The sequence below is a fragment of the Anolis carolinensis genome, chromosome 4, assembly GCF_035594765.1.
Source record: "Anolis carolinensis isolate JA03-04 chromosome 4, rAnoCar3.1.pri, whole genome shotgun sequence".
NCBI classification, from domain to species: Eukaryota; Metazoa; Chordata; class Lepidosauria; order Squamata; family Dactyloidae; genus Anolis; species Anolis carolinensis.
In genome coordinates this window covers 86869885-86894896 of record NC_085844.1, presented here as the reverse complement: position 1 = coordinate 86894896, position 25012 = coordinate 86869885, and the positions used below count along the sequence as shown (strand labels likewise).

Sequence of the window (25012 nt, the reverse complement as noted above, 5' to 3'; positions counted from 1 at the left end):
TCATCTCCATTTCTAGGCTGAAGAGCCGGCATTGTCCATAGACATCTCCAAGGTCATGTGGCTGGCATGACTGCATGGAGCGCCGTTACCTTCCCTCTGGAGCGGTACCTACTGATCTACTCACATTTGCATGTTAGGTTGGCAGGAACTGGGGCTAACAGCAGGCGCTCATTCCGCTCCCGGGATTTGAACCTGGGACCTTTTGGTCCGCAAGTTCAGCAGCTCAGCGCTTTAACACACTGTGTCACCAGGGGTCCTACACTGCAGAACAGTAAACCTGGGGCCTTGCCATCTCTGCCTTAGCTGATGGGAAATCAACAATTTCTTTGCATTTCTTGTTTCTTTCAATTCCAAACCCTTCATATTCTGCCTGCCAGCTTTTTAAAAGGAGTTCCACCTATGGTGAGGGAGCCCTTCAGCGGAAACAATACCACTTGCTCTTCCAAAGTAATAGCAAATTTGGTTTTGAGTCCTTGGATGGGTCCCTTCGGAGATCATTCTGGCTCGCATCAGCACACTGCTTTTGTGTCCCCCACCCCACCCATGGCGGTTCGTATGGGATGATCACACTGGGGTGTGCTCCCCAAGGAAGATGCATTCACTCCCTTAAAGGAGGGCAAGAAATTCCCCATGTGTGGGGCTGAGCTTGAGATCACATAAAATTATAGAAGACCATAGTGAAACTGGGGGAGAGCAGCAGCTGCTGAGCTGTCCCTCCGATCAAATCATTTTCAAGGAATTGCGGTTCTTTTTTTCTTTTCTTTTTTTACCTCTATTTTTCCCCTTTCCCAGTGGCCTCCGGGGACTAGTGCGCATAATACTGTGTTTCCCCGAAAATCAGACATCCCCTGAAAATAAGACCTAGTGGAGGTTTTGGTGACTTGCCAAATATAAGACATCCCCAAAAGTAAGACCTAGGAGAAGGGAGCCACCCCCACCAAGGAAGGCGCGCTGAGGCTGTTAGGAATTTTGAAACAACGAGAGGAGAATGTGTCCATGTACAACCATCACAAAATATTATTGAATGGAGATTAAAACAAATCTATTAATCAGAATCTTCTAGCTGCTGGCTTTTAAGGAAAGATATTTTGATCTTTTACTCATATGCTGGTCATTTAAAAAGCCCAAAATCAAGCATGAGCTAGAATATAAAACGCAGTTGGTGTGTCAGGAGCACCAGCCATAATTATTGTTGCTTGGGGATATTTGGAAGAGCTGTTATTATTTGTTAAGGGCTTGAGGGATCTCAGTAGGTGAGTACTGGGGAAAGCAAAAACTACATCAATTCAGCTCTGGGCAATGCATTGTTATTTTAGTTAAATGCTTAAAGCATATGCATTGACAATTAGAGAACACAGCTGTAGGAGAAAGGCAATGATTATGGTTGATACATTTCCCCAACACTGGGGAAGAGATAATCAATTAGAAGTTGCTAACTAGATTGATTTTATGATAGGGTTGTTGTACATAATAGGGCGAAAGAAGATATATATAATATATTTTAGGCAATTTGTTTATTGAATATATATGTATTATTAATTCACAGAAGGAACCCTGAAGCAGTGTGTAAACAAAATAGCTGAACCAACACACAAGTGAGAAGCACTCGAAGATTCAGCTCTTCAAATATGGGGGGAACCCTGAGGTTTGCAGATGTATTATTTATTGGTTCAGTTGTTTATATCCCGCCTTTCTCCCACTGTACATAGCTTGCAACCAATTAAAATCAAGTAGAGCTTTTTCCCAACCATGAATCCTGTTTATTTTTATCATTACAAAAGATGTAACCCCAGCATCGCTGGTACCTAAGAGTAGATCATAAAATTATTGCCACTCATTCAGCCTATGGAGTCTGCCTAACTGGTCCCATCCTCACCCTCCAGAGAAGGAGGAGGAACCCAGCCCTTGCCCTCCATAGCAGAGAGCAAGAAAGGCACCCATTGAAAGTACAGCTTTTAAAAAGTGGTACAAATGAATATTTAGGAGAGAAAACAATATCCTAAAAGAAAGAGATAAGATCGAAAAAGGATTCATTGACACAGAATATAGAAAACTGCCTTATGCTGTGTCATAGAATCATAGAATCATAGAATAGTAGAGTTGGAAGAGACCTCATGGGCCATCTGTTTTGAAATACAATATAATACTAATAATACAATATATTAATATTAATCATATATTATATATTACATGTAATATTACTAATAATATTACAATATATTGATTTAGTACAATATAGTAATTTATTGCCAGTATTGTGCTATGCTAATAATATAATATTGTATGTAAATTTAATTTGTAAGCCACTCTGAGTCTCCTTCGGGGTGAGAAGGGCGGGATATAAATGTATTACATAAATAAATAAATGGGATTTTATGATTCTGCATCAAAGCCCATAGGATACAAGAGACAGTGATCCAAGTTAAAGCCATTTCTGACAGTTGGGCAATGAAACTGGATGGGAAACTGAGATGGTTCCCATCACACCTGGTTTGTAAACATGGGAGTAAAGAGTGATAAGAGGTAGGAGCTCTGAGCATGATTGCTGGTCTGTGCTCATTTCCCTCCTCTTAGGACATTTCTGCTTCCTTTCAACATGACGTGTCCTACAAGGAAGAAATTTATCAATGTGATGAGGTTGATTGTCAGAGTTTCCTCCTTTCAGAACACTTCTGCCTATTTTCAACCACCTAGGGCTATGCATGACAACCAGAAGTAGTTTCACTCATGGGATGAGCTCAGTGTCTCTCCATGCTTCAAAAGAGGTTGAAGTGTCCTACGACTGGGAAATTTCTCAATGTGATAAGGTGGTTAGTTTTCATGTTATAAAAAATCGGCTAGCATGTATTTACTGGGGGGCTGATACTTAAAGAGAAGGGAACACTTCACCACCTCAGTTATTACTGTTTGAAATACGCATCCAAGGCTGGATTATCAGTGGTGCAACATGGAATAAATGCTCCAAGTTCCAATACTGCCAAGGTTGGCACTCCCCACATGAGTGCGCATGCACACACACAAATATAACCACAATGTTTCTTGCATTGTGAGTATCAAGGCAACCAAACAGAGGGTATAGAATTTCTCCTATTTTCAGCCAAGGTCTCACTCCCCATTCCATTCTATTTTACAGCTGCACTGTGAATGAAGAAGCAGGTGGTGGACTGGAGTTCCCCCCAGTGATACCCTGGCTGGATCTACCCTGCATTATAATGACTTTGGTCAACTGGGATATTGACAAGGGGTACTGCAGTCCACCCCCACCCTTAGGCCTTATGGGATTGCCCTTTATCACAAGGTGAGCTACTTTTAGCCCAGCAACACCAGCAAATGTGTTCTTCCACAGCAAACAAAATGTCTGGGCAGCTGACACACATGCAGAAAGGAGCTCTTTTGGAGGGGGGTGGGTGGGTGGGAATTGTTCCAGAGCATCAGTTACTTTAAAGTGGCTTTCTGATTTCTCACTTGTTTGAAAAGGTCACTGGAAATAACATTGCATTTTGTTATATTGATTTTTATTTATAATTGTACAGGACAGGTTGAACATAGATGAAGGCATAGTTTAAACACTCCAGCTAATAATCAAAAGTCTCCTGGATTCACATTACATACACAGGGGAAAACCACTTCAGGAAGTCTAAGAAACATAAACTTCATTGCACCCTTCCACAGCATCTGATCCTCAATTACACATTCTCTTCAAATAGTTTATTTCATCTTTAATATACACATAACTGATATGATCCGTTTTTCCTACTCAAAAAGTTCCCAATATGGCCTAGTATCAAGAAATCATTATTCAATTCCCATTGCTACATAGTGCCTATAGTTTACCTGGTTTAAGCAGTCCTCTCCTTTCCCATGTTCCAAACTTCAAACCACATTATGATGAACCTCTCTCCCTGTTTCATGAAAAACAAGATGGGAAATAATCCTGTTCATTGATTGGCCTCTCTACTGCAAGCACAATCCTAACCAGATTTACTGTGTCCAATGAGTTTTGCACCAAAGCATATGATTGCATCATAATCTACTGCTGGTTATAAACCAAGTCTGCTTATGCAGAATGCATATATGTTTTTTGTTTTGCTTTGAGAAGAACAGATAAATGTTTTGTACATGACTCAACAAAGAAATATTTCGTGAAGCATGTTCTAATAGGCATAGGAGGACAAACTTCTAACTGTCAGACTGGTTTCTTGTAGGTCATCCAGAGTTTTGGAGTTGGGTGCCATTTCTACACAGATGACATACAACTCTACCACTCTTTTCCAACTAATTCCAGGAAAGCTCCCTGGATCATAAACCAGTGCCTGGCAGCTGTGACAGACTGGATGAGGGTCAACAAGCTGAGACTTAATTAGACAAGATAGAGGTTCTTCTAGTCAGTTGTGAGGCAAATCAGGGCATAGGGTAGCAACCTGAGCTCAATGGGGTTACACTCCCCCTGAAGACAAAGGTTCACAGTCTGGGGGTTCTCCTGGACTCATTGCTAAGCCTGGAGGCCCAGGTGTCGGCAGTGACCAGGAGGGCCTTTGCAGAGTTAAAACTTGTGCACCAGCTGTGACCATATCTTGAAAAGCCTGACTTGATCATGGTGGTCGATGCCTTGGTTACATCCAGAATGGGCTCCTGTAATGCACTCTCTGTGGGGCTGCCTTTGAAGACAACTTAGAACCTGCAGTTAGTGCAAAGGTCAACAGCCAGATTACTAATCAGGGCGAGCTTTAGGTGGCATACCACATCTCTTTTAAAGCAGCTCCACTGGCTTCTGACAAGTTTCTGGGCCCAATTCAAAGTGCATGTGATTACCTATAAAGTCCTATATTCTTCAGGTCCAACCTATCTTTGAGACTGCATCTCCTTCTATGAATCAGCATGGACATTGAGATCTGCTGGGAAGGCCCTTCTTTTGGTCTCACCACCGTCTCAGATACGGTTAGTGGGGATGAGAGAGAGGGCCTTCTCTGTGGTGGGGCCCTGACACTGGAATGCCCTCCCTAGAGAGATCAGGCTAGCCCCTTTGTTTCAAGTCTTCCATTCCAACGTAAAAACATTGCTCTTCAGATAGGCTTTTGACCCTGTGTAATCTGGCCAGCTCGATGACCCGTTGATAGATGCCACTTCACACTTTGTTATTGCAGTTAGCAAGCTTATTTGCAAGTTTTACTACCTTTTAGAAAATTTTATAATTATTATTTTTTACTGTGATTTTACATGTATTGTTGTTTTGATACTTATGTCATGTATTTATACTTGTGTATTGTTGCAGTACTTCTGTGAGCCCTCCCGAGTCCCCTCAGGGATATGGTGTTGGGATACAAATAAAGATGTATTTATATTTATATAAAGAAATGTATGTATACTGGCACTGTCTTGCATTAAATCAGACTATTGGTCCATCTAACTTAGTATATTTGGCAACAATAGCTGACAATATATTTTTTTCAGACAGGATATTTTTCTGACCTGCATGAGAATGCCATGGACTCAACCTGAAATTTTCTACATGCAAAGCACCTGCTCTTCCCCTATCTGCTTAACTGTAAAACACATTGAGTTTAAAGATTCTTATCCCTAGCTAACTAAGGGCATATCTACACTGAAGAATGAATGTAGTTTGACTTCTTTGTCTTGTCATGGCTCATTACTATGGTATCATGGGATTTGTGGTTTGGTGAAAACCTTGTAAAAACCTTGTAAAATTACAGCTCCCATGATTCCATATCATTGAACTATGACTATAAAATTGGTGTGAAACTGCATTTATTCTACATTATAGATGCACCCTGAGTATAGGGCTGTAGTTTAATATAGCACTTTTTATTTAGATTTTGTACATGGCATGAAAAGATACATATGCACTTTAGAAACATTATGTCTGAGTTGATATCACTTTGTTGTAAATGAGAGTGTCATCTTTACCAGGTAACTGACCACTTGAGGCCATTGTCACAAATTCCTGGGAAATAAAAATCTGATCATCCATGGGACCTGGGGAAGTGACACTCATATAAAGTCACCTGTGGTGATTATCGTCTGTAATGTCTTATCATCAAAAGGTTGTGTAATATATATTTATTTACATCCAGATCGCAAAATCTGGTTGAACATCTTTGAATTCATTGAAGGTAAAAGAGCGTGATCTCCTTCTAAGAGCAGAATGGCCGCGTGGTTGGCCATGGACCATATCTAAGTAAAGGTCAGACTTTAGGAAACGTGGGTAACTGTCTTGTTCCATCAGGGCGTAGATTTTGTTCTGTGCAGCATCAAACGTGTTCAGTGTTGGATGGCTCATATTCTCACTGGTGCACACTTTGGTGTTAAAGTCAAGGTTAACCTAGAAAAAATTAAGGGATATGGGAATAGTAAAAAAGATTATTGATGGAGTTTCCCAAGATTTGCCATATTTTATCACATAATAGACCCACACTTTTTGGGTTCCAGGGTTTGGTGTTTTAGGATTCCTTGCATAATAGTTGCATCCTTAATTTTAGCAGCTTCCCACTTTAAATGCCTATTGGCTCACCACCCATCTACCCAATGCTTCACTCACTTGCTCACTCACTCACTTGCTCGCCCACCTATCCACTAGAGGTGTGCTTGGTACCTGTTTCTCCTGTTCCATTAGTTCTTTTGCTTTGGGCGGGAGCACAAAATGGGAACCTTTCCCCCAGAATGAAAATAAGCTCAAAACAAAAGAAAGCAAGAGCGGGTATAATTTCATTGCCTGATTTTCAGCTCACATGACACTTTTCACATAGCACACAGATAATTGCTGCCTGCTATTTCCCTCTGAGCCCTGACTGTTGGGCCAATTGGAGAAGAAGAATGCCTGCTGCCTGCCTCGCCTCACCTGCCACTAGTCTCTTCTGCAGACCGAGGGGAAAGCATCACAGAAGGAGTGGTATCTTAAGCCCTGTCTTTAAACTCAGTCCTCTTCTGCAGATGGAGGGGAAAACATCACACAGAAATAGTGGTATCTTAAGTAACTCTGATGCTTTTAATCCAGTTCGTAATGAATGATAGAAGGAAAAACCATGCCATTGCTAAAAATGATGGGAAGGGGAGGGAAATCCCCCCCCCCTTGCCACCAGTTAAAGAAGAAGCAAAATAGTGGGGCTGGGCACTGGGCTGTTTGTGTGGTGTGTGGAGCATCTTTGACATTTGGCAGGAAGGAATGGTGCCCTGCCCAGCCTCCCTCCTCCTGTTGCTCCTGGAGAAGTTAGAGGGGGGGAAAGAGGGAATGTTTTTAAGGAGATTTTATTTATAGAAAAAACATCCCTAAAATTTAGGGATGACCCAAGCATTATAAAACTTGGTGGGCTAAGAGTGGTAGATGTGACCTCCATGTGTGGTGATTTCCCCCTACTAGTCCTAAAACTGAGGGGAAAGGAAGAATAGGGAGGCCCACCCATTGTCACCAATGGGCTGAAAATTTTCGTACTTTCTGCCGTGGAATGAAAGACCCCTGTTTTCGGGAGGTACTCTAAAACAAAAATGGAGGCCTTTTAAATGGAACAAACAGAAATTGATAGTCTACTATCTACTAATGCTAATGAATCATACCTCTGTGTTCTTTGATATGCTCTGCAACAGCACTATTGCATCAAAAGAGTTATCAATTGTCACCATGAGAACCAGTGGCCATGAGAGATTGCAGTGCTTCGAATGCAAATTTCCTGCTTCTTAGCAGGGGGTTGAACTGGATGGCTCAAGAGATCTCTTCAACTCTAGAATTCTATGATTCTATAATGCCTGCCGGTTGATGGAAGGAGGTTACCACTTTACATCCTTTTAAAGAGGAAAATGATGCCTAAGGGAGTAGAATTTCCCCATAGAATTAGGATTGAATGGACTAAGAATGCATGGTGGATCGGGTGAAAACTGGTAAGTGATTCATCTGTGTCAGCACATCAATCTCCTCATTGTTGGATGGTAGGGGAATCAGTGGATTTTTGTCATGCTATTTTCCTGTAGCTGGATGAGTAGCAACAAGCATCTGATGGGATCTCCAGGGGATCTTCAGGAAGTCCCTGATCCATGTGCATCTGCAGGAAAATAGCTGGATTCATATCTGCTAATCCCTTTTCTTCTCAACAAGTTGGAAATGTCTGTTTTGGGTACTATATCACTTAACGGTAGTGAGGGGTTTATGGAGGGGAAATTTTAGTTGCAGTACATTAACTATATTCCAGACCCTTGGATGACCAAAATTCGGTAACAATTGTGTAATTTAGATTTTCAGTATTGCAACTCACTAACAAGATTCTGACCATTAATTATTCCACAAGGACCAGAAAACAGTGTAACTATTTACAGGCCTTTGCTCCACAGTCCACATAGAACCTGTCTGACATAATGATGGCAATTCTGTTGGTAGAATATAAATGAGAACCTGGATCAATAGATCAAGTGTGTTATATACCACTAATAGACCATCCTTAATACTGCATTTTGGAACAATCTTTTATAATTGCTTAAGGCATTATTATTTTTTTATTCTCAAGGTTTTAACTGGTGATTTGTTTTATTCATTTGGTTCATTATCTGAAATCTTGCCAATGTAATAGTAATAGCTTGAATGTAATAGTAATTGTGCCTGTAATTATTATTTTAGCAGAGTGATGGAGTAATTCTAGATATTAGCATCAAATATAGACAGATAATGTTCTGAGGCAGATAAATTACATTTCTCCTTCCTTTTGATATTGTTGAGGGAGTCTGTCCCATAATTTTCCTGGTATGTTTTCAAAATATGGGCACCTATTAGACCAGTTCAAGTTGTGTATTGTTAAGCACATTCGTTCATGATTATTCTCACCAAGTTCATTGAAATATTCTCCCAAATATGTTTGGTGACTTCTCTGCACAAATAGAAAACAGATTGTATAAATAGGACCTTGTTCACTGTACCTCTTTTGGTGCTTCTTTTTCAATAAATGTTTCATAAATTGCCTGTGCTTTAAGTGAAAGTTGAGAAGCATCTTTACATTTCTTGTAATCTTCACATGCCATCCAAAACTCAATATTCTCTTCACTAAACTCACTTCTTAGGAATTGTGTGAATGTATCTACTCCAGCTACAAATGGAAACAGCAAATAGCTGACATGATTAGATATATACAGATCTTCATGGATAATAAGATATATAGAGGTCTTTATAGATAATAAAGTAAATTGCATTTTCTCAACCACAGTTTTAACACAAATATCTATTTTTCAATTTTCTTTAAGCAATATTAGATCACAGCAGTCCTTCACAAGTTACGTTTCTGGTTATATTTGTGTAACCACAAATACAAATATTTTAAAGGAGATAAGAAAGCCTAGTCCATAACTTCTAGAAATGTATTTTCATTATGAACAGCCATTCAAACATTTTTTTAAAAAAAAAGTTCAAAAAATTGCCTCTGAGTTTTAGGATAATAATGTGTGTTTAACATATCATTTAAATAATAAGGTGGTGGGTGCATCTGGTTTGCATCAATTTTGCAGATATTCATACATATAGTATTCTGTTTAACTATTCTACAAATTCAAAGAAATCTATATGAAAACATAAATACATATTGTACACACACTTTCTCCCCACGTATGCATTTCTAGATTTTCCCTTGAAATTAGTTTTTTCCTATTCCTCCTGTTCTAAAGTGAATAGGCACCCATGCAATGCCAGACTCTGTTTTTTCAGAAGTTTGGCACTTGCAAATCTTTTGTACAACTTGGAACAGTTATGACAGGCGACACATTAAAATCAATATGGGATTCACTACTTTGCAGAAACAAATCCACAGGTCACCTCTGACACTAATTTTGATGCCTTCAACTAGCATGGATTAAAATTTGGGGAGAAATTCTACTTTGAATGCACTTGTTCTTGTTGGCTGAAACTGGGAAAAGATTCCATGCATATTACCATTTACTGCCCCCTGAATGGTGTACTGCGGCTAGATAATGAAACTTCAGCTATTACTTTATGCACAAAGCAGGTTTACAACGTTGAAGGTTGCATATTTTTTTATCTGTAGGAATTTATGCTAGGAGAAGAAAAAACAATGAAACCAATGTTTCCCTTCTGGGTGATTTTGACTTTTGAAGTGTTAGTTTTGTATAATGTACGGTATCTGTAGAATTTAGATGAAGTTAACTTGTGAAGAAATGCACCAGCTTATGGATTTGGTGCTGTGAAACAGACAGAAAGAAATCCAAAGGAAATGAAAATGCATGTCAGAAATTTTCATTTCAGTATTTTTTTGATTTGCAAACCTAAATTTATTTCTGCATGTTAATAGTAAAATTTACATACATGCTAAAGTCTACATATGTGTGCACACAGTAGCCAATACATTGTTTCAGATGATTTTGATATCTACATTTAAGGAATAGATTTCATGAGACTGCTCAGCTCACACCTTCTTAGGAAGTCTAACCAGTAAATTTTTGTATACAGTGTCAACTGCACCAGTTCAAAACAATCAACCATGATGCTTGAATCACAGAGACATCTCAAAGATAACAAGTGGCTAACCCACCAAAAGATTAAAGTGTAATCAGAATGTGTTGCAAACAACATTGGCAACTTTAGCTAGTCACATTTTGGTAAGAAGAGTGCAATGAAATTACACTTAAAAAGCACTAAGATGAAAATAAGATCACTTTTTTTTAAGGAAATAGTTTAGCAAATACCTGTGTCTAGCATTTTCAAATGCTTTGAGGACATCTAAAAAGACATATCCAAGCTCTGGATATTTTATCAAATTCCACGCATGGATAGGAACCCTATCAAATAGTGAGAATGACTGAAAGGTTAAAGGATGAGATTAGATTTGTGGTTTGGAATTTCCAAATATTCAAATAGAGAAGATGGAAGAGGAAGCGAGTTGGTCTCTTGGGTGCTGATGTCACAGTGTCCTTTATGTTTACAATGAATTAGCTTTCTTCTTCTGTTTCCAGGAGAGAAATGGGGCACATTCCAATTTGTAATCCCTTTGACTGAATCCACATGAGAAATCCAGTGAGCATTATTCAATCCTTGTTTATAACACATCATAGGACAAATGCCACATTAATAGCACACTCAGCAGTTTAAATCTGAACTCAAACTGGTTTTGAAAGACAAACATTCTCCTCTTCCCATAGCCACTTTGGTACAAAAAAGCATTTCCACATGTTCACTGCAATGGCAATAGCTATTTATTTTTCCTTACAGCATGCATAAAACTAGAAGCCAGTACCCCATCTTGATTCTCAAAGGACTCTGGTGGCTATCTCCTCATCTTTCTACCTCCCCCCTCCCCCCCCCCCCCCCGCCACAGTCTTGCTCTCACTGCCTGTCTTGGAGATCTGGTCACAACCTTTCCTCCTTCCACTCTCTCCCAATCCAATCCCCTTCCCAGCCCCCTACTGTACTGAGTAATGATTTTAGCACTGCAGGTATCCTCCCTCTCCCTGCCCCTCATCCAGTCCCACTCCAGCTTCCTGCCTTCAGCCTTCCATCAGTGACCGGAAACCCTTCCAGACAGGGCCCAAATGCAGGCCCTGTCAGACTTTTAACTGAGGCATCCAAACATTGCCTCAGGTAAAAGAGGATTAATTTGGAACAAACCCTGCTTTGTCCTGAATTAATTAGATACCCCATTAGACACAGAGTATGGGCCCTGTGGGGACTGACTCCTGGGTAGTCCCGAGGGTCAGTCCCCACATTTATCCCGCTTCTTTGGGCTTCCCAAAACCTGTAGAAGTGAGGAGGACACTCATCCCCTTCTGAACCCCCCCCCCCCCCCAAAGCCCTTAAAATAAAATAAAACCTTATCGGGTGCTGTGTCTCCTTTCCAGCAGACCTTTTGGTATGTAGAAATCATGTGCCGGGTAGTGCGGGGGGGGGGGAGAAGGAAAATCACCCCTGCTCTGCCCCCACCTCATTTATATGTGCCAGGAGGCCTGCCAAAAAGGAGGCATGGTGCCTGTTAAGTTTTCTTCTTCTTTTAAGAGTTTTCAGGAGGGGGGGGGGGAGTTCGGTGGCCCCGTGACCTACCGGAGGTTAATGGGAGGACATGGGAACATCAATGCAAAAAGCCCATTTTTGGGAGGGTGTAGGGACAGCAATGCGGGCGAAAACAGGTTACCTTAACCTGTACTGTTTGGCACAAGTCTGCCCATGCAAAGCAGGTGGACATAGCACTGAACAAAACATGTAGAATAATCACAGGATGCCTTAAACCTACACCTGTTGATAAACTCTACAAGTTAGCTGGCATTGCCCCTCCTGACATACGATGGGAAGTTGCTGCTAACTGTGAGAGAAATAAGGTTGAATATTGTGAAAACCACTCACTGCATGACTATCAGCCTCCTCTCACCAGACTCAAATCAAGGAAGAGCTTCATGAAAACCACCACTCCTCTTGATGTCCCCCCAGCAACAGCAAGGGTGTCCCTCTGGGCAGCTAAACCAGGCAATCCCAACTGGATGGCCCCCCAAGAGGGTCTGCTTCCAGGGGAAAACCAATAATGGGCAATTTGGAAATCCCTAAACAGACTGAGAAGCAGAGTGGGCAGATCAAAAGACAACCTGGTAAGATGGCACTACCCGGAGGAATCATCCACCTTGTGTGACTGTGGAGCTGAACAAACAACTCCTCATATGTATTCTTGCCCACAATGCCCTGCCTCATGCACGGAGGAGGAGTTGTTTAAAGCTACGGACAATGCGATTTTGGTCCAAAACTATTTAGCTGTTTGTGATTCCTTTATTTTATCACATTTAAACTTATTTATTATACAATGCTTTTGACACAAAATAAATAAACCTTAACCCATTTTCTCCTACAATGAATTGCTGTCTGGAAGTGCCCTGGGTGACTGACTGGGGCAGCAAGTGCAGGATCAGATGCTCCCTGAACCTTGAGCATGTGGAAAAAGGACTGTATATAATAAAATGTAATCAAGTACAAAATGTTTAATAAAATTTACCATATGCAACACAGTGAGCAGAGGGTCTTGGGCCTTTGGAAATGAGAGGGAGGAAAGGTTCACAGTGGGAAGAGTTCCAAAGGGGTTTACCTGGGCATCCATGTTTTAAAACGTGAGTGGCAAGGTAAACTCTTTAGAAAGTTTGCTGTGAACTTCCATCTTCCATCTATCCATACACTGAATGTTTCAAAAGCCCTGCTATCCTTTGGTTGATCAATTTTTTTTAAAAAAAATTGTCACACCACATTTGCTGGACCACCAATTTATCCCACCTCCCAACCACCTCACCCCACATTTCACTCCAGTTCCAATTCAGGGAGCAAGCCCCCCCCAAAAAAAGAACCATGGTTTATCCATGCAAGTGTGAAGCAAATAGGATCTTTAATAAATAAATAAAGGTTTGCATTAAAGGGTAAAAGAAATGCTTTCCCTTTAAAAATGAGGAACATAATGTATTCCAACAACCCCAAGAATAAAGTAACAAAATGTTATGTTGCAGGTGTGAGTTTAGTCTTATAATGTGTTATAAACCATTTATTATCTAGCCAATTTACTTTTTGGACTACATCTTCCAGCATCCTCCAGCCACCCCAGCCAAGTTACTAAGGGCCCATCCACACTGCCCCTATATCCCAGGATCTGATTCTAGATTATAAATTTATCCCAGGTTACCTGGCAGTGAGGTCTCATATTAAAGTCTATAATCTGGGATCAGATTCTGAGATAAAGGACAGTTTAGAAGGGCCCTGAGAGATTTTGATAGAAAACTCATTCAATTCTCAGCTGTATTTTCTTTGGACAATGTGGTTTATTGAATACTTTTCTGGAGAAACGTAGTCATTTCTACTTTTTTCAAATATGCATTTTGATCAAATGAAAAGGTTTTTTCAACAGCAATCAATTTGTCATTTGAAATCATAGACAATAGAGTGCTTCATTTTTACATACGTTAAGTCCTTCACCAAAGAAGAATTGTAATGAGCCATGAAAATGTTTTGAGTTATCTTTCAAAATGAAAAAAGAGACAGAACTTTAGTGAAGCATTAATTCCAGCTAAAAACATGTCATACGAACCTTTCTGTGAAATCAGATTGTAAAAAGATTCACCCCACTTCTTTATCACGTCAGGAGGTTCACTACAGATGACGGAAAAAGAGAAAATGTCATTTGTTGTGTGTGCATTTGAGTCATTTCTTAACACATGTTACTTCCTGTGGCTTTCAGTTTGGTGTATTTCACAGGGTGCTGAAGTGTATTATTTTACAAGAACTAAAAAAGCTCTTTTCCTTTGGGCCTTCAAAAACAGATGGCATTTCTATTGAATTATACAAAGCAAAATTTCCTCCCCAATATTCTCAATAATCTAAAAACTGAAGTACTGTCCCTTGCTTATTTTTCATGTGTCTTTCATAAAAAATTGAAGCAGTTTGTGCAGCAGCAATCATTAAGGGGAAAAGTCACCTGTCTTTTTAAAACGATGAAAACACAAAAGCTGGGGAGCTAAAATGACCTCCTTCCACAGAGATGTGGTTTTAAATAGAGACTAGTACTTGGTGACCACAGGCTATTTTAACAGCACACAGGAAGCTATATGGAAACAGAGATGCAAAAGCAATGATCCTGTAACCATATTAACACATGAAGCCTGTTATTGTGTTCACAGTCAAAGAGCATTTTTAATATACTGTTTTGTTGGTTGTTATTTTATTTTGTGTGCCTTAAAAATAAAATATGTCAAACCATGAATTGGGTTTATTATTGAGCTCTAGATTTCTAGTTTGCAAAAGGGATGAGAACAAGAAATCCTTCTTTGGGTTAAAAGTTTGAAAACAATTTGTTTGAGTCCTTTTGAAGTAAATTGTAGAATTGAGATGAAGATAAGTGATTATAGGCTATACAGAATAATGGTACAGAAAGACAGGCAATAGTTCTCAAGGGAAATACCAAATATATGGAGACAGTTTGGGAGGCAGAAAAAAAAAAGTACTGCAGAATTAATGTAGTTTGGCACCACAGTCATGACGCAATTCTATGAAAACATGGAATTTGTAGTTTTACAAGATTTTTGTTCTTCTCTGACAAAGTGATGGTGTCTCAACCAAGTACAAACTCCCATGATTCCATACCACTGAGCTATGGAAGTCAAAGTGGTGCCAAACTGCATTAATTCTATAGTGTAGTACTGAAGGGTACAGGAGGTGAGAGTCATAGATAATAATCCAACAATATTTCCAGAATTACAGTCTAACAATATTTCAGCTATCTATACTTAACACAAATGGAATGGGGGAAGAACAGAAGAGTATTTATGACTCTATAAAGACTTATACAATACTGTGATCTTTATACATCTAGAAGGCTCTGTCCACAGAAAATCCCATGTTTATCTGAAAGTTATAAATTTCGTTGAACCCTATGTTCATTCATGCTGATTGTAAATCACAGTGGGTAGGTAATCTGGCCGGTTTTTGAGACCTGGATAGGATATATCTGGCTTGTTCTATACTTTCTGGGGAGTTTTAATGCACTGTTTCTAGCTTGATCCACACTGCAGCTTGCAAGGAGTGCACATTTGGTGGACACCATGCCTTCTAGTCATCTTCAAGTTAGATTATAATGTCTGTGTAGAACACCCGAACAAATGACATGTCTGACACACATATATATGCTGCATGTTATTTTTCTTTTCTTAAAAAGACACTTGAAACATTAAAAAGAAACATTTCTCCAGTTTACAGATGGGATCATTGAGAAGAATTCCATGTATAGTCATGGAATCCAATGGCAGAGAACCCAAACACATTTACAACCTCATCAGACGGGCTGCTAGAATCGGCATGCATCGTGGCAAATGAGGAGGCCATTTCCCCACACCCCACATCACTCGACCATCCCACGGGGGAAGTGTCGGCCACCCAACTTCCCCCTGTTGATTGCAATTGATCACGGGAGTTCTTCCATGTTGCCACTGCAGCAGTGTGCGCTGCTTCCTCAACAGTTTTACGATGGAGCCCCACCAGAAGTAGTTAAATGTTGTAGGATAAAAGCTGGTGGGCTCTGTAGTAAAACTTTAGAGTAAGTGGCACATGCTACCAAAATTCACACTGTCTGATGAGCCGTTAGAGGAGATATTATGCACATGAAAGGGAACTAAGTCCCAAGGTACTACTGAACCCCTGGATATTGGTATTGCAGGAAGGACAAGCATACACTCACACAAAAGCAAAGCAAGACTTAAGTAAGCAGAATCCAAAAGGAAGCAGAAAATCTGAAAAAGCAAATATTTCCAGAAGACCCATGAAACCCATGAAATGGATCTAAATGCTCTGTTTGCTTTTTTATCAATTTATTTATTGCCCATTCAAGGTACCAGACTTTATTGCAGTATACAATAGTGAAACATACAACAAAACATTTAAAAAATCCAGAGACCAAAAAGATGGTTAACTATTGCTCAGATTCAGTCAGATAAAATGAACACTATGTCTAGCTTTGCCCATCAATTTTACAGTCATCCTGACAAACAAGATACAATATTATCCCCCCCCCCCCCCGGTTCTGAATGTGAATGGAAGAATTTCAGGGCTAGGTGTTCAGCATTTGCACTGAACCTAACTATTTACATTATAAAGTGTCCAGGATGTTCATCATTTGAACTTAAAAATAAACAACTAAACAAACTAAACAGCTAAACCTCTTCCCGGGCTGTTTACATCTCAGCAAACCAGCACACTTCCTGGATGTGATAGCTTCCAATAGACATTTCGGGATGCACCCTAGCTAATGTGAATCTAGATATATTGGAGAAAAATGCAACATTTGTTTTGTTTGTTTAACAGAAGAACATCACTTGGCTATCTCATGATGTCAATTATTGCCATGATGTCAAGAACAAGTGCCTCTCATCCCTTTGTTCCATGAATTCTCTCATCCCTCTTCATTGTTTTATTGCCCAAAACTGTGTTTTATACAATACTACGCTGATTTCTGTTCAGCACAATGGGACTTATTTTGTACAAAATCTAAGTGTTTTGTGCAAAAAAAAAATTCACAAAAAGTCACAGCAAAGAATAGTTTTGCAAGACACGGTATTGCAATTTGTCACAACTTTTTTTTCTTAATAAGAATAATATTGAAAAGCATTCTTGTTCTTGCCATTTGTATTCAAGTCAATTTCAACTTATAGTGACCCTAAAGTGAACCTATCATAGGGCTTTCTTGACAAGATTTGTTCAGAGGAAGGTTATTTTTCTCCTTCTGAGGCTGAAAAGATGAGACTCACCCAAGGTTAGCCAGTGAGTTTCCATTGCAGAACAGGGATTTAAATTACACTGGCCCTCATCAAGCACATTGTTATATTATGCTTATTGCCCTCTTCCCTTTTTTGTTGCACACTGCTTACCTTGAACCCTTTGTTAATCTTTCAAATTTGTCCAAATTTAAATCTGGGTGCAGTTCAGACTTCTGTAAAAGACTTAGCCGGTTCCTTTTTTCCTGAGTCCTGATGATGGGAGAGGGAGAGGGATGATGGGAGATGGGAGAGGAAGAGAGTTTAAAGGCAAATGATATCACCATTCCAAAAGACTCTCAAAGCCATTTTGCCAGCACACAAAGGTCCTGAAAGGCCAGTCATTTCTCCCTGACATGCTATTGCACTAATGTAGATGTTATTTCTCCCACGTTTGCTATCGAGAGTAATGAATTTCTCACTTACACCTTAGCATACATTTACATATTGAATTATCTGCAAAGGGTAAATGAAAGTCTTTTCATTTCAACACTCTTGTGCTTTCAGCTTGTAGGCAAAAGGCGGGGGAAGTTAATCTTTGTAAGCTCAAAGAGAGGATGCCAAGATCTTCTGGAGCTGTTTTTTTTTAAAAAAATAATAAAAGGAAATGGAAATGTGCCATGAATCCCAGCAGCTGAATTTACTAAAAAGAAACCTCATTTGTTGTAGATTAAAATAGAATTAGACATTACAGAAGACATGTGCCTACAACCTATATGAACTGCTGCAACTCTCCCTCTCACATAATGCCTAATACCAAGAATTCATTGGATGCTATTTGCAAAAATGGGGAAAATTCAGAATGGGATGCCATTATAGACTATAATATCTACTGAAAATAACACAAGTATCGGTTACCTGAAATCCATTAATCAGGCCTATGTATGCATACTAAATCAATCTGACTATTCCTGACCTCCTAGAATCATAGAATCATAGAATAGTAGAGTTGGAAGAGACCTCATGGGCCATCCAGTCCAACCCCCTGCCAAGAAGCAGGAAATCGCATTCAAAGCACCCCCGACAGATAGCCATCCAGCCTCTGTTTAAAAACCTCCAAAGAAGGAGCCTCCACCACAGTCCGGGGAAGAGAGTGCTACTGCCGAACAGCTCTCACAGCGAGGAAGTTCTTCCTAATGTTCAGGTGGAATCTCCTTTCCTGTAGTTTGAAGCCATTGTTCCGTGTCCTAGTCTGCAGGGCAGCAGAAAACAATATCCTCCTTGGGGTATGTGGGTTTTGGTATGACAGCAATGCTTTTTGGTATGAATTTTGCTTATCCCTAAATAACTATACAATGTGGTGGGTTAATGTCAAAACAAAATTAAATTGGTCACTTCTTGAATTACTGTTGGTTGTGCAAACATTGTTCATTATAAATATTGGCCATTTTATCATCCAAAGTATTTTAATGTCCATTCTGCAATGAAATAAAAAAAGTGTGTGTATTTCTTCTCTTTTGCTAATAAGAGGAATAATAATGGTGGTTGTCTATGCTTATAGTGATGAAATGAAATCAGTGGTGTACAAGAGGGGAGAACTAACCAACTTAGTTGAATGGCACAAACTGTCTTTTAAAGTACTATGGTGTTGGAAGAATGGCTCAATGAAGGCCCTGAGTGTTGAGTGACCACCAGAGAAAGCACCAAACTAGGAGGGAGAAGAAAGAAGAATTGATAGGAACTACTAAAATTCTAAAGAAAGAGAACTCCATACTGGAATATTTTTGTTGCCAGGTCTATTTGCAATTGAAAATAATCATTCAGTAGTCTAATTGGTATGATGTGATATTGTTCTGCTAGTGTAGCATGTCTCTCCAGATGTTAATGATCTCCTTTCCCATAAGCTCTGGTCAGCATAGACAATTCTAATCCAGTAGCAGAGAGATGTATTCCAAGAACAAATCAAATTTCACAGGACGTACATGGGTGGTTTTCTCAATTTTTGCTTGAAAACTATCCCATATAAACCAATTTCCATGATTTCATGTTTGCTATTTACAAATGTACAGAACTTACTAATCCACTTTACAAAACTCATGTAACTAATTACCTTGAAAATGTATTTTATTGAGAGTTAACAAATAATAAATATATAGCATCAACATAGCATACCACACTTGCTGTATCCCTGGAAACTGACAGGAGAACAAGTCTCAACCTTCTTTTTGGTTGAAAAATGTGTTATATCATAATCATGTGGTATTTTGGCTTGAGTCTTGCTTGACATATCATTTGATGGACTGATTTCATATCTGATTGCATTTTATGTACCGGTTTTGAATTAGCGTGTGCTGATTGATCATGTGTGCACTGCACATATCACCAGATCTTTTAACATCCAATAATAATATTGTGAGGAAAATATTCTATATGCGTATATATATATCCTTTTATTTCCACCTTTAGGTGATGACTTGGTTTGCTTATGGAGCTAAAATGACAACAGTAACATCATTTTGCTAAAAAAAAAAATTCATGTCAGGAGCAACTGGAGTTGCTTCTGGAGTGAGAGAATTGGCTGTCTGCAAGGATGTTGCCCAGGGGACACCCGGATGTTTTAATGTTTTACCATCCTTGTGGGAGGCTTCTCTCATGTCCCCGCATGGAGCTGGAACTGATAGAGGGAGCTCATCCATGCTCTTCCCGGGTGGGATTCGAACCTGGCAGCCTTCAGGTCAGCAACCCAACCTTCAAATCACGAGGCTTTTATCCCCTAGGCCACCGGATGCTAATGGGAACATTATGATTGTGGAGAAACACAAAAATGCTTTTAAAAATGGATGTTGACCAATCAATTGCTGAAAGATTTGAGTGGTGGGAATCTGTTTACACTCTGCAGCCATTCTATGTTTTTCTTAGTTCCAGGATGAGGAACCCATTGGCTACTATTTGTTGATCTCATCTTCCAGAAGTATAATCAATACAGGAAAAACTCATTGTTGCTTCAGTCATGGTCCAATAAAATTTGGAAGTACTTAAGATGGGTGTAACTAAGGAATGGAAGCACAATGAAAGCATTTCCCTCCTACAAAAGAGTTCTGCCATTCCTAACAGAATTTTTCTTTAGTTCCCAAAATTGATATAGTGAAAATCACTGACACATAGAATTCTCCTACTGGCTATATTTGCATTCCCTTGGAAAAATTTCCTTCCCCTTTACTTTGGATGCCTAAACTATATTTCTAAATGGTCAACTAAAGTTTGAAGTTACTGAAATGTTATTTTTGGAGGGGTCAATGACCTCATTTTATTTCCCTTTCCTGCTACATCCAACTATCAAATCTTAGTCTCAGTAGCTGGTGAAATGCATTCTCTCTATCTCACCTGCCATTGTGGTGACTTCAGAGGGAGAAAAGAACAAACAGGCACATACATCTCTATCATGTTTTTGCCTCAGCAGCTGATGAAGGACAGCTGCCAACTTCTTCTGCTATGACCTTAGAGGGAAAGTAGAACATGCAGTATGTACCAAATTTTTAATCCCTACCCCAATGTCATTTGGTATTCTTTGTGTGTTGTTCCTTATTCTGCCTTTAAGTCTGAAGGTAGGGATTGATCAAATTAAGAATTTGTAAGCCACTGTGGGATACATTTTGGCTGATGGGTATAATACAAATAAATAAATAGTACACCCAAGACCACAGACTCCCAGACCTTGTGCTAATACAGGTAGTCAACAACCAGCAAGCTTCAATCATATCCTGTGATATCAAGAAATACTATTTTTTATATTTTTTATATTTCTGTGTTGGCTTTACTCTGTAACAACAGCTTCAATATGGGTCATTTAAGTTTGTAGTTCTTAGCTGAGGACTTTTCAAACTACTTCTCTTAATTACTATAACATTATTGGAATGGTAGAGATTTTATTTATTTATTTATTTACAGCATTTGTATTCCGCCCTTCTCACCCCGAAAGGGACTCAAGGCGGATCACAATGCACACATAAAGGCAAACATTCAATGCCATAACATAGAACAGAAACAAGACGCAGGCACAGGCTGGCCTCAAACTCATGACCTCTTGGTCAGAGTGATTTGTTGCAGCTGGCAGCTGGCTGCTAATCTGCCTGTGCCACAGCCTGGCCTAGATAGAAATAATAGAAACAATACTTTAAAAATGTTTTTCTCATAACATAAAACATGTTTTGAATATTAGGAAACTCTGACAAGAAGAAACCAGGACTGGCAAGAATTTTTACAGTTTGGGGCATTTTGTGTAAAGTTTATATGTGGTTATTTTCTGCATATTTCATGCAGAAATTTCTGCATGAAAGAGAATATTTCATTGCAGAAATATCCTTGTGCAGAAAATGCTGTTTTCTATGCAGAAATAAAAATTGCAGTTTATTCTGTACAAAATTTGCATATGATTGAGTTGCATAAAAAGCATTTTTTGCACATGAATTAGTATATCTATGTTGAAATATTCAACAGAAAATCCTGTTTTCTGTGCAAAATATGCTGTTTTCTGCACAAGAGAGCCATATTCAAAATTGAACATAAATAGTCCATAATTTCAAATATCTTTCAAAAATTTTGTGTTTTTCAAAAACTATCACAGCAGGAAGAAAATTGCTGAAATTAATCATCACTATGTTCAAGAAGATACTTAATGGTGGTATCTTTCAGGGCATTAATATAGCAATAATAACTATAGTATTGGAACACCCTCCCCAGGGAAATTAGGCAAGCTCCCACACTGTCCTCTTTCATAGGGATTTGAAAACCTGGATTTTCCAGAAATTTTTCAAAAATGATTATCCCTAAGCCCAGTCTCTAGATAACCAAATAGCATTCTGCCCTGCACTTCATCCACTTCCCTGGTTCTATGATATGTTGTTGCACTATCCCTGGCCCAGCTCTTTTATAGTTGGTCACATTCATTTTGTAATCCTGGCCATTGGTTTGTTGAACCTTTTACTGATGGAGCTACAATGAAATGGGTTTTTAATATTTTATGTTTACTTTTAGTGTGTTTTAACAGATTTTTGGTATTTTAGGATGATATTTTAGTTGTTAAGTTAATTAGGTTGTGTTATATTGTTGAATGTGTCTATTGTCGGTTTGAAACCACCTTGAGTCCCTACCGGGAGATAAGGCAGTATACAAATAAAGATGATGATGATGATGATGATGATGATGATGATTAAAATAACCTTATAAACCTCAAAAATCTAGCCTAGTGACCATGCAAGCCTCTCAAATTGTCCTGCCAGAAAAGAAATTCTGGCAACTGTTGGCTCGAAATATTTGTGATCAGTAGAGTAGAATGGAGATTATGCAAAATGACCTTAGCAGTTCCTTTTATCTGTATTGCCCACCTCTTCTTCCCTGTTCTTTCTTATTGACTTGCTCTCTTCTCATTTGAATACGTGTGACCACAATGCCAGATACTGAATTGCTCCATTTACTTTTTGCTGCTAGCACGTCTTCCTTTCTCACAGAGGCCAGATGAATCAGCAAGAAAGGTGTGGATGCGGAGTAGCTTGTCCAAGGAGCTTCATAGATAGGTTCTTCGATGAATGCCCTATCTAGCTACACTGGTGAAAACTGCTATATTTTTCCTGAACTATGTTCACCATATACCATGGGGTTACAGTAATATCAGCACTACTCTCCTCACCCACAAGTTCAATACACTTCTTTATTTTTATTTTTTTTTGCCTTTTCATCCCATGGCTATATCAAACACTATTTAATAGAGTATTGTGCATTTAAACACTACTGAATTCAACCGAAAATAAGTATGTTTCATAGTGGACTAGTGTATGGCTCCTTTAAAATCTTAATGAACATCCACATTCACCAACATAGTTGCGATTATGCTTCCAGATATAGACATGCATCTGACAAAATTGACTCTAGTTATGCAAGTTTAGGCCTCAACAATACATGGATTAGCCTTTGTTACATCCAGGGACTATTTTTTTTTCCTACACAAATTTTCAAATATATACTTTGAATGTTTTTAAGTGTCATCAGGCAGCTAGTACATAGAAAACAAGGTCATGGTCCATCCCTGTAACTTATGACATGCAACAGAAGGTCAATCAAATCACCCAGACTATGTTATCTTTCTTGAGTCTTAGCTCACTCACTTTAAGCAACAAAGCCGGGCCATAGCCAGAGAGGGTGGCTAAAAGTTCACACACACCCTGAAATGTATCAGGTTAAAAAAAAACTGGTTTACTCATAAATTGGTTAACCAGTTAAAATTATGAGTAAACCAGTTTTTTTAACTTGAAACATTTTGGGGGAAGGGGTGTTGAACTCTCTCTCTCTCCCTCCCCCCCCCCCCGGCTATGGCCCTGCGATGAAGTATGGAAGATAATGTCCTAAATAATTATGAAAAAACAACAACTACAATGATACACTTTTAAAGGCAATTCCCATAACACCTTACCTGCTGTTTGTTTCTGCTTTTTCCTCTTCTTTATTCTTAGATCTCACAATTTTATACAGCGATCTCATTCTGGAAGTGGTATTTGAGTGAGGGGACAAGAGTAATAGATTCTCCATATTTTGTCTTCACAGCTCAGTTTGATATTATCTCAATTTTTTTCTTCAGTTATGTGTAAGTTATCTTTGAAGTCTAGTTTCATCTACGCCGTTTCTCACTCAGGTTGACTCTTGATTTGGTATTGGTTAGAGGTCCACAAAGTTTGTGACAAGCAGCTTCCCCTTCACTGGCTAGGCTGTTGCAGCAAATATATTCAAGGAAGTCTTCTTTCAGCTGTCATTTCTGTTTAAGGCAAAACTAGTAAGAGACTAACGTTTTGCAAGTCATCAAGATAAACATAGACCTCCCCACAGAGGCAGCTTGTGGTTAGTATAAGGGGAACATGATATTTTGTTAGGCACAGGATACTATTTGATAAAATGTACTGAAAATAAAACAGTAACACAGAGTCAAAATACCGGAAGAGAGAAATGTGATCTGTTTTATTCATTTATACTTACTTATTTTGAAGAACTTGAGAGTGGATGATCAACAGTAGTTTCCTTAGGCACCAATGAGAACTACATGGTCTTCACTTCAGGTAGTCCCTGACAGTTACTGAGATTTATATCTGGACCTTTTCAAAAGAAGGTGATAACAATTTGGACAATCCACCCCCTCCTGATGATTTCGACATAATTAGCACTTTGGCCCAGGTTTCTCCTGATTTTATCTAGATTTTATCTTTTGTCTTTATATGTGAATTTTTATGACTGGTTTTCATTTTTTAAATCTGTTTTATGGTGTTATTTTATTGTTGTTGACTGGGTTTGGCCCCATGTAAGCCGCCCGAGTCCCTTCGGGGAGATGGGGCGGGGTATAAGAACAGAATTATTATTATAAATTATTAAATTATATAAGGACAGGAGACATAAATTGAATTATGCCTTTTCCTACATGAAATCGCTTTGGCCAGGAGGATTCAATGATGAATATCTTCTGATACTGTTGCTTCTACTAGTAGAATCTCCCTTCCTCGCTGGCTCTGGAAAACGGATAAACCAGGTTCCAGGCAAAGCCAAGGGCTGCAGGGGAAGGTTATGAGAAAAATGTTGCACTGCAATTGCATCTTTCAACTTTATTGAGAGGAAGGTTAAACTCACCTACAAGGAAAATTGAGTTAGCTGAGTCATCAGTGAACAAGCTCCTTGGATGATTGTGGATTTGAACCACATCTCCCCTGTCAAAGTCCAGCATTCTGTTCACTACCCCCACAGTGGCTTTTACTGACATTTCCACCAATTCCCT

The 25012-nt window shown here is 39.1% G+C and overlaps 1 protein-coding gene across 1 annotated transcript; it reads right to left on the bottom strand.

Annotated features, from left to right (window-relative positions):
- Nucleotides 1–3498: 3498 nt before the first annotated feature.
- Nucleotides 3499–24229, bottom strand: rgs18 (regulator of G protein signaling 18). The gene is made up of 5 exons (XM_062980753.1): nt 23669–24229; nt 17377–17475; nt 14049–14110; nt 8917–9083; nt 3499–6340 (listed from the first exon to the last, which is right to left on the bottom strand). The coding sequence occupies exons 1-5, from the start codon at nt 23782–23784 to the stop codon at nt 6083–6085; spliced, it is 702 nt and encodes a 233-aa protein (XP_062836823.1). The 5' UTR covers nt 23785–24229; the 3' UTR covers nt 3499–6082.
- Nucleotides 24230–25012: the final 783 nt, after the last annotated feature.